This window comes from Gobio gobio (genome assembly GCF_949357685.1).
Source record: "Gobio gobio genome assembly, chromosome: 23".
NCBI classification, from domain to species: Eukaryota; Metazoa; Chordata; class Actinopteri; order Cypriniformes; family Gobionidae; genus Gobio; species Gobio gobio.
Genome location: NC_137119.1, coordinates 569,488 through 580,000, shown reverse-complemented (window position 1 = coordinate 580,000; position 10,513 = coordinate 569,488). Strand labels below are relative to the sequence as shown.

At 46.5% G+C, this 10,513-nt stretch overlaps 1 protein-coding gene across 1 annotated transcript in view; it reads left to right on the top strand.

The window, feature by feature from the left end:
• Positions 1–10,513, top strand: part of LOC307119559 (cadherin-7) — a gene marked incomplete at its 5' end in the record, with an annotated part of 85,256 nt that overhangs the window by 19,623 nt on the left and 55,120 nt on the right. The window contains one exon of the mRNA XM_079805901.1: positions 7,449–7,568. Within this exon, the coding sequence (XP_079662027.1) occupies positions 7,449–7,568 (120 nt within the window). The remainder of the gene's footprint in view (positions 1–7,448; positions 7,569–10,513) is intronic.

Below are 10,513 nucleotides of genomic sequence, written 5' to 3'. Positions count from 1 at the left end.
CCCACTGTCGATGCAGCTGGAAACAGGAGCTCATCCCCTCAGGGAGGCCTGGAGAGGCCCGCTACCTAATAGCAGGCTATGCTAGCCGCCCGAGCATTCTGACTCGGGAATTCCCCCTCAGGGAGGCCCAGTGCGGCCTATCGCCTGGTAGCGAGCTCACCGGGAGGTAGAGTAAGGCCTACCATCTGCCTGCAGTCCATGTTAGTCAATTTTTTGCCAGAGGTATCCTGGTCCCGGGGCTCACCCCTAGGGACAGTCAGGCAGCCGCACTGACTTATCATGGTCGACTGGCGTGCATGGAGCCTTACAGCAGATCCGCGGAGGCGGCTTCCTGTTGTGGCAGGCACGAGACTGGCTGCTATATCTCCCGGCTGACAGCGGCTCCTCTGCTGGCTGACAAGACAACAAAGAGAAGTTATTAGTTGATAATTCTGCTACTTGAGGCCGACATCGTTGGGGAGTAAACACATAGCAATCAAAAGGGGCCGACTTTGCAAAAGGCCTACTTTCCAAAGCTGACTACCTATCTAGGTTGCAGCTATTAATCGCTAACCTCCCCAACGTCGGGACTCACTCGCAAGGAGGCCTACTGAGGCCTACCACCTGACCCGGAGTCTACTGCCCAGACTGCCCAAGTTGGCTGCTCGCAGTTGCAGTCTTACCAGCAGCGCCTACAAGCTCTGGAACCTAATTACATTACTCATGACAGGATACTCGGCAAAACAACGCCCTGGACCCCCTAAACGGGGGGAGTACCACGTACGCCACCCGCCCAATGAAGGACCTAGCTTTTGAAGCGGCCTATCGTTTAAATGCAAGGGCGTCAGCCATGGCAATGCTCTGGCTACAAGGGAGCTCACTACCAGACCTTTTTTTTTTTTACAAAGGTTAAGAAGTGCCGCTCAACCCAAGCCATGGGTGAGGCAGAATGATACAGAGCTAGGTTAGCAAAATACTCTAATCTACCCTGTTTTAACAGAGGAGTACTGCCACATGCCAGGTATAATTCCAAAGAACTGGCGGCTTTAAACAACTAGCTCTGGAGGGCAAAGTTGAACAACATATACAACATCCTTACACCAAACAAAAAGGATGGCCTACCCCTCCAAGCGACCACTGGCTAGGTCGCTATCACATACTGCACAGCACCATCTGTATTGCTAGTAAAAAACCCCGAACACAGAAAAGGGGGCGGGCCTTGGCCGGACGACTCTACATAAGAGACGGCTACATTAGGGACATTTTTTTTTTTTTTTTTTTAACCCTAGAAGCGTAGGCCAAAATAGATCTAAACCTGTTTTGTTTTAATGGGCTCTAGATCTAGCTGTAGTTGTAACAGTCTGATCCCAATTCTCTAGCCAGTCTTACACTGACAGAGGACGCAGGCCGCTCTACCCTGAGGTGGCTACCAGTTACAAGCTTGAAGCTGGGAATTCTTACACGCAGCCTTCCTATATTCAGAGAAAAGCGCTACACACCCGCAGGAATGAGCCGGTGATATTCCCGTTTTTTTTTTTTTTTTTTAGAGATAAAAAACATAATCAACAGCGCTTGCAAAAACCTGCTGAATATACTTTTAAAGCAACTGGCTTGTAAAATGCATTCGTTCTGGCCGTCCACAGAAATATCCAACTACTCCAAAGTGATCCCGAAATCCTCAGCAGGGAGCATGGAACAGAAAATGTATTAATATTTTCCCCACAGGGGACTTACCCGCTCGCCTGCAGCGCGCCATTGATATTCAACCACAATCTTTATTCATAATGTGTGTGCTTAGGTGCAGCATTACCACCGACCCGCTCGAGGGCGCTCTCACACACCAGGCCTGGCGGGCCGTCAGAGATTGGGGTACTTCCTTTTCCCGCTCATCACGGGCCCACCGCCTGATGTAAGAGGCGTAGGGGAAAAGGGAATTATTAGAAGGAGGAAGGGCCTGCGTTAGTCTAGCGCCTCCTCGGAGGCGGAGACTGATCCCAACGTGGCCCTCCACGGCGCTGGTTCCGGGTCACTTGTCCGACGTCCTTCCTCTTCTGAGTGCGGGAGTCACGCTTTTTCCACGCCCTGCTCCAACCAGGAGGGGGCGCGCGAGAAGCGACGCTGGCTCGCTGGTCCTGCCGCCAGTCCTCAGACCGTGACGGACCGGAGCTTCCCGCCTGTCTGGGTGCCGCCCCGGATCTCCGCAGGATGCATGATCTAAATGCCGCCGAGCGCGCCCTCGCCTCTCTAAACCTTCCCACCACCGCCTCGACGGAGGTGCCGAAGAGTTCAGAGGGCGAGACCGGGGCATCGAGGAGAAAGGTCTTTTCTTTCCCCCCGATGTCCGCCAGGTTCAGCCACAGATGTCTCTCCGTGGCTACCATGGCCGCCATCGAACGACCGATGGCGACCGCTGTTTGTTTGGTAGCCCGGAGAGCAAAATCTGTGTTGCGACGCAGCTCGGCCATCGCATCAGGGGGTAGGCCCTCCCCCTGATCGAGATCCCTCAGAAGATCAGCCTGGTAAGCTTGCAACACCGCCATAGTGTGCAACGCCGACGCAGCCTGACCTGCCGACGTGTATGCCCTGCCGTTAAGGCGTGAGGTGGTCTTCAGCGCCTTAGAGGGCAGGGCGGGAGTTCTCAGTGTCGATGGCCTCCCAGACGCGAGATAGTTCGCGAACGTCTCGTCGATTGGTGGCATCGACACATAACCGGACTCGGCGGATCCCTCGACATCAGCGAAATTCCCTCGCTGATAACGAAAGATCCGGGCCGAGTACGGCTTCTTCCATGCCCCCGAGATCTGATCATGAAGATCGGGGAGGAATGGAAGGCTCCCGGGAGCTGCTGGATTGACGTCGGAGAGAAACCGATCATCGAGGCGGCTCGAACGCGCGGGCTCTCTCCTCGCGCGCCGCCACTGTAGCTGCAGTCTAGCAGTGGCACGCTCCATCACTTCCAGCAGCTCGTCATACACGGGGCAGGGCGGCTGAGAGGGTTCAGCCTCAGCTGATATTTCGTCACCACCCTGCTCAGCTACCCCTTGCTCATCCGGAAGAGCACCAGCTGACGAAAGGGAGGAAAGGTCTGACTCCTCCCCCGGCAGCTGCCCCTCGCGATCTGACCGATCGTCAGAGAGAACCACGCCTCTCTCTAGACGATGAGCCAGATCCATCTGGGAACCCCATGATTGCAGCCGGCGCTCGGCCTCAGCACCGGCGGGACCGTCCCCAGAAGCTGGAACCACTTCCCTCGAGAAGAGGGCCAGACGAGAGCGGAGCGTCCGGATGGGAAGACGCTCGCAGTTGGCACAGGAGGCTCCCTCGAGAACCTCCCGTGCGTGCTCTTCCCCCAGACAAAACACACAAAGGGTATGTGTGTCCTCAGGTGTAAGGAACCTGGGACACGGATCCGCGCACTTCCGGAAGTTATGCTTGGACTTCCCTGTGTGTTTCATTGCTTTTTATTCGTGATTCTTTCTCTCGAAGCAGACAAACAGTCCCTGAAGACGAAGAAGCGGTGTCATGTTGGTAAGGCGCCCTTATATACTTCCTGGTCACACTTTGATGATGTCATGGGCTGTCGCCGGTCAATAGGATTGACGTGATTCAATTGTGATTCAGACACCTGTCACGCTGAAGGCGTTCCCCGTAGCGTCAAGCTGACGCAGCGCGAGTTCCCTTTCGAAAGGGAACTGTTGTGTGTGAGGGACTACTTCTCAGATTCAGGATCTGCCATTGCTAGTTTAAAAAGAAAATGTCTAAGCCTTTGTTACTAAATTGAAAACATCATGCAAGAACTAGAAGAGATGGAATGGGCTGCTTCTGATGGGCTGCTTCATCATCGCTGAGTTTCTCTGCATTGTGTCATTGAAGACCTAAAGAAATGAATGAGATTATTAGAAGACCCCTGTGGGTTAAGAAGAGGACGAGCTTCTGTTTCCTCATCATGTTAAGGCACAGAAGTGTGAGCCCCTGAATGTTGTCATGTCTTAGAATCGGTCTGTCCTACATCAAACTACCAATGGAAATCACCAAGAGCTTTCAGAAGCTCAAGAACATGGCAAATGTGAACGAGAGCAAGAGAGAAAGACCGTCACTAAAAAGAAACACAGAGGCACAAACTGCCACAAAGCTAAAGGTTGAGAAAGCTGATGTCTCAAATCCCCGGAGATCTCCTACAGGATTCTGAAGCGTGATTCTCCTGGCCCGAGGACCTGTCACAGAGACTCAGATCCGGCTTCAGGTTCTGCTGGAGAGACAGTGAGCCAGCGATGGTGTCAGAAGCTGCGACAGCGAACAGCGGCTCACACACACACACACTCACACACACACACACACACACACCTCTCCTGGCATTAGCTGGATATTAGATATCAATAACTAAAGCTGAATCTGAGGCCTCAGAAAATCAGTCTCTGTGAGTATTACCTGATACACACAACTGGATGATAGATAGACAGACAGACAGACAGACAGACAGACAGACAGACAGACAGACAGACAGACAGACAGATAGATAGATAGATAGATAGATAGATAGATAGATAGATAGATAGATAGATAGATAGATAGATAGATAGATAGATAGATAGATAGATAGATAGATAGATAGAAACCAAACCTTGTGATCTTAAGAAAGTAAGATCCAGTGACCGTAACGGTCAGATTTCAGCTCTTGTTTGGGGGAGGAATATATAAAAGTTTCATCTCCTAAAATTAGTCGAGGTATATTTATTTTCATTACTGTCAGATGACAGTCGGCTGCCTGGAGCACAGAATTGATTACAAACCCCAGAGATGCATTTCTAGTACACAGAAAATGAATGGAAACCTGAGAATGTGATCATTCACTGGAATGAAGATGGACGAATGAGAGATGACGGAGAGAGAGACGGAGAGAGATGGAGAGAGAGACGGAGAGAGAGACGGAGAGAGAGACGGAGAGAGATGGAGAGAGAGACGGAGAGAGAGACGGAGAGAGAGACAACAGAAGCTGCAGACGCTTCGACTCGAGCCATCAAACCCTTCTGGAGAATCTCTGGCACACTGGACACAATCAGAGAACACTTCAGAGGCACAAGCAGTGCTGATGGATAAATTAAAGAGGTGTGTGTGTGTGTGTGTGTGTGTGTGTGTGTGGGGGGGCATGTTTTTGTGAAATATCAGGACACAAATGTGTATAATGACATGGGTATTACAAAAAAAGGGTGAAATATGAGGACGTTCCCCATGTCCTCACTTTTCAAAATGCTTATAAATCACACAGAACAAGGTTTTTTTCACAGAAAGTGAACTGCACAGTCTCCTGTGAGGGTTAGGGGCAGTGTGTGTGTGTGTGTGTGTGTGTGTGTGTGTGTGTGTGTGTGTGTGTGTGTGTGTGTGTGTGTGTGTGTGTGTGTGTAAGGCAGTGATTTGCTGTTGGATTTATTGTGCATTCCTAAAGCATCTTAAAAGTGAGTTTTTATGATTGGCTTTATGCAGTAATCAGGGTAAAAGCATCAGTCCTCCGCTCTGCAGGGATTTTATGACTTTAAACTCACAGTTCAGACGGTGTAATGTTACATCAAGGCCAAATCAATACGGAACAATACTTCATCTGTTCTCTGTGAAGTTTTCATACCGTTTACTTCCATGCGAATATCATTGACTTTGGCTCGAGATTGTATGAGGGTGGAAATGAGCAAACAAACGGTTTATTAGCTTACAGTCATCACTGAAGCTCATGCTCAACAGACACTTCCCGTTTTTAGCATATCGAGCTTGAAGTGGCTTTTGTTTATTGTGCCAAATGGATTCAGAATAGCCCAGATATCTGCTTATCTCTGCCTAGATAAGCCCAATTATTTTCCTAGATAGACGCTCTTGTGTTTTCATTTCATGGTCAATTCCTTTAGTAAAATACAATACATACACTTTTTTATAGGGTGTGGCACCAAAAACACCCTGTGGAGGAGCTCCTCTGGGATACTATTAAAAATTACATCTCAACTAAATAACAAATAAACAACACACATATTACTTAGGGCTACATTTAAACGTGTGATTATTGCTAATTTCACTCCCATGTAAATACAGTAGGGTCATGAGGGGTCATGAGGGGTCATGAGGGTCATCTGAAGCAGTGTTTCTGAAGGCTTTTCCTATCAAATCACGCCTGATTCCACTGATTGTGAGTTGAGACCAAGGACAAGGTCAGACTGTGCTATTTCGGCAATCCTATAAGATCACTAGAAATCACAGTGTATGGCATGGGTCTAATAAACTTTGGCACAGCCTATATGTAAACTGTACGAAGATGACACCTTTTAAATCATATGGTTAGATGATTGCTTCGACGCAAGATAGCATAGAAGAATAAAACGTCATCAGCCTGCGCTAGTGGAGCAAGATGAATCGCATTTTGGCAATTGTGGTTTTTATGCTCGCTGAAAAAGAGGAGGAAGTGAAAGAGAAAATGGGCGTGGTCATGGGTGGGGAACGAGGCCAACTGGGCAAGCCAATCTCGCTAATGGAGCTTGAAGTAAGTCATGCCACGTCACGTTGATCAGTTTGCCATTTCATGTTGGATCTTTATTGGCTAGTCTGTAGACGCACAGTGCCCTCCACTAACACTGGCAGCCTTGCTAAATATGAGCAAAGAGGGCTGTGAAAATAAATCTGCATTGTTTTGATCTTTCACTCATAAAAATCAAAGAATTCTAATCTTTCATTAAAGTAAAACAATTGAAAGTGGGAGAAAACTCATTACACATTACAAAAATAAATGTTTTTCTCTGGTTCATGTTGGCCATAAGTATTGGCACGTCTAGAAATGATATATCTCTGAAGTATATTCCCATTCATATTTATTTTTTTAACACACCAGGCTGACTAGGAGCATGACATTGTTAGTAAAGGTCTCATGAGCTTTGTGAATAGTTTAAGAGAAAACTCTAAACTAAGAACTGCTATTTAGGAGAACTCTTAGTGCTATTCAAATGCTTTGTGAATACGGCCCCTGATGTGCAGCATCAGATTATTGTGCTTCACAAAATAGAAAGAGGCTGTTAGAAAAAAGCTAAAGCATTGAACATCCTCATTTCCACCATCAGGGCAATAATTAAGAAGTGCAATCTTCTAAAGATGTTATGAATCTGCCTGAAGAGGACATGTGTCTATATCGCCCTAATGCACGGCGAGGAGGACAAGACTCTCCAAATCACAGATGGAGAATCGCAGAGATTAGAGTCTTGGCCTCAGAAAGACTAAAATAAATGCTTTTGAACTGACCCATGAACATCAGAAATGAAATAGCAATTATGTGTGTGCACGTCAAAACACTTTGCATTTTCATGGCCATAAATGAGAAAAAGTCACAACATGTCAAGAAAAAAACATTTCATTTCAGTCAACTGGTGGACCTGAGCTGCAACGTACATCCTTTGCTAATGCTCACTATATGGTGTCTGGCATATGTTCTGAATGCACAGGTACGACGGTGGCTCAGGTGACGGCGACTGATGCAGACGACCCCACTTATGGCAACAGCGCCAGGGTTGTGTACAGCATCACACACGGACACCCGTACTTCTCTGTGGAGCCCAAGACAGGTAACTTTACATTTCATCAATATATCTGAAGAGTTGACATATTTGTAGAATTGTTGGACTTTTCGACACCTTTTTGGCCAAGCAAAACTTTCGCTCTTTTCATACAATGAGATTGAAAGTGGACATATCGGCTACTTCCTGCTCAGTTTTTGGAGCGGATGACTTGTGTGATGAGTGCTCTATTTCATGTCAGAGGTTGGTAAGCTTTCTGACGAAGACTCGATGAGTTGAAGAGTGAAAACAGAGAGCAAGAGTTTCGAGGCGTGTTTTTAAGACTGAACAACAAAATGTGGCTCAATATACTTCATGTGTTTTGTCACTGCCCATTTTTGGGCAGGTCCATATCCCAAGCTTAAAGAGATTCTCCGCCTATTTTCGACTGTGGAAAACAAACATCTTTAACAGCTGAAAGAACTGCGAGTCCATATAATGCAAGTGTAAGGGACCCTCAAAGCTGACCATCCAAACCAGCCCAGTGGATGAATCAATGTCTTCTGGACTGAAATGATAGGTGTGTGTGTGAGAAAAACTCTGATCTTTTATTGTTTATTTTATTATAAACCATTGCTTCCGGCCGCTTCCATGCTGTGAATATCAGAACGCTGTGAAGTGTGATCTCATTGTGAATCTTCGAGAAGCGATGTGGAGCAGTTTCACCACACGCTTAACACAACATAACACAGTTGAGAAACGATGACCTACAGTTTAAAATATTATAGTTACTCACAGAGATGGAATACTTCTCAGTTTGAGTTCCACAGTAATAGAGCTAATAGGACTTGATGTTTGAATCCCTGTGGAACACTGTCATGCCTGATTGGAGTGGCTGGAATATCAGGTGGGTCTTCTCCTCCATGGAGGTTTGGTTGATAATCACAGCGCCTCCAGGCTTCATCTCGCTGCCCAGTTGATTTCCTTCCGTTTAATCCACAGCCAGTTGCTGCTTCTTTCCACTGAATTCGACAGGGACTTGATTGAGAGCGCGACCTCTGTTTTCTTCAGTAGACTGGTAGTGGATGTGGCGATAAAACCCCTGCATCCCACTTCCACTGGGAAAATCCTCACTTTCCAGACATTTTTTTCAGCTTTGGTTGCCAGTTCAGAGAATTTCAAACATTTCTCCCAAATGTTTCCACCAATAGAACTTTATCGTAGCAGTGTGTCTTCCGGATATGTTTATTTTTAATGCGCTACTAACACCTAGCTGAACAAACGCCTCTTAAAATAAACATCTGGAGCATGATTTCAGAAGCTGGGCATTTTCAATGACAGGAGAAGAGATTAAACTGATAATTACTGTGTACGGGATTTTCCAAACTCAAAGGAACTCAAAGGAACTCCGATGCTTGTAAACACTCGTGATTATTTCACCACACAGTGTCAGAGCTCGTCTCAGTGTGTGTGAGACCTGACAAATTAGATCCGAATCAACATATTTATCTCTATTAAATATTTTAGTCATTTTTCTGTGACATTTTTCATTGACATAATTTCACTGTATGTAATTGTATGAGCACAAAGACTGGATGGAATGGCTCCAGCTAGCCTACTGCTCAATAAGTGACAAAATAACGCCAACATTTCCTATTTACATGTTGTGATGTGTGTAGTTACATTGTGTACTAAGACCGACGGAAAATGAGAAGTTGTGATTTTCTAGACTGATATGGCAGGAACTATTCCTGCGTAATGATCAAGAGCTGTGAGCCGCCCCATGAGTGCAGCGGCGCAGTGATATTACACAGCGCCTGGAAATAGCCTAACTTCAGTCAACATAACCAACATGACGACCGGCTCACACAGGGAGCGCTGGGACTATTATCAGGCGCTGTGTGGAATTAACAGACATGTGTGTGCGGCGGCCATTGTACATCTGAAAGACCGCGAGTGCACATGAAGTGAGGCGAGACAACTTTACTGAACAAAACACATAAAAGCATCTCCACCGGACACGAGCGGAGCGAACCGACCAATCCCCAACAGTAAACTGATGCTTTTCTGACTGACTCAACGCGCAATGATTGGACAAATATTTTTGGGATAAACTCTTCCACAGAAGATAGAACACTTTAATTGTTGATTGTTATCAGGATGGGAAGAGACTTTCAACCAGTGTAACACTTTTTTTTTTTTTTACATTGCCTACCCTTGCTTGAGGCGTATCTGGTGATTATTGGCAGCGTGTGGCTCCTCTGGTGATTAGCTTTATCTGTATAACACTTTATATAATACAGATTCACAGGGAAATAATGCCTTCCGGCTGTTGTTCAGCTGAAGTCAGTTCAGTGTTGATTCATTGTAAAGTTCATCAAATATTAAATGAGCTCATGTCATACAGCAGCTCTGGAGAAAACATTGATCATCGTCCAGCTCAGTTCAGTTCTCATACAGTCAGATCAATGATATCGTTCTATAATAATATAGTGTATAGGGTCTCTCTGACACCTCAGGGATGAGTTGGTCATGTCTAGCGCAGGTCCAGCATCTGATCTGGATCCGGCCCAGATCCGGCTGACTGCAGTAAACCTCGGGATAAACAGAGAGACTAGCATTAGCGTAGATGCCGTTCTTCTGATGATGTCACGAGTACATCAGGTGTTATGGGAAGTGTTCCCGGTTCCGACTGACCTAGTTAATGCAGCCTAACAATCATTTAACTGAATTATAGAAATGTGATGTGTATGCCAGGTTAAAAAGATGTGTTTTAATCTAGATTATAGATCTAGTTAGTTTGAAAGCAGACGAGACCCATCTTCTTGGTCTTGGTCTTGGTCTTGGTCTTGGTCCGCTTGTTTGGTGAGAACTAAGGGCGTTTTCACACCTGAAAGTCTGCACCAAGGTCCGAACCGAAGTTCATGTTTTGATACATTTTATACATTCGGTTAGTTTTGGTTTGGTTTCACATTGCCATTATGCGAGCGTTTGCTGGACTATTTTCTTTTCGT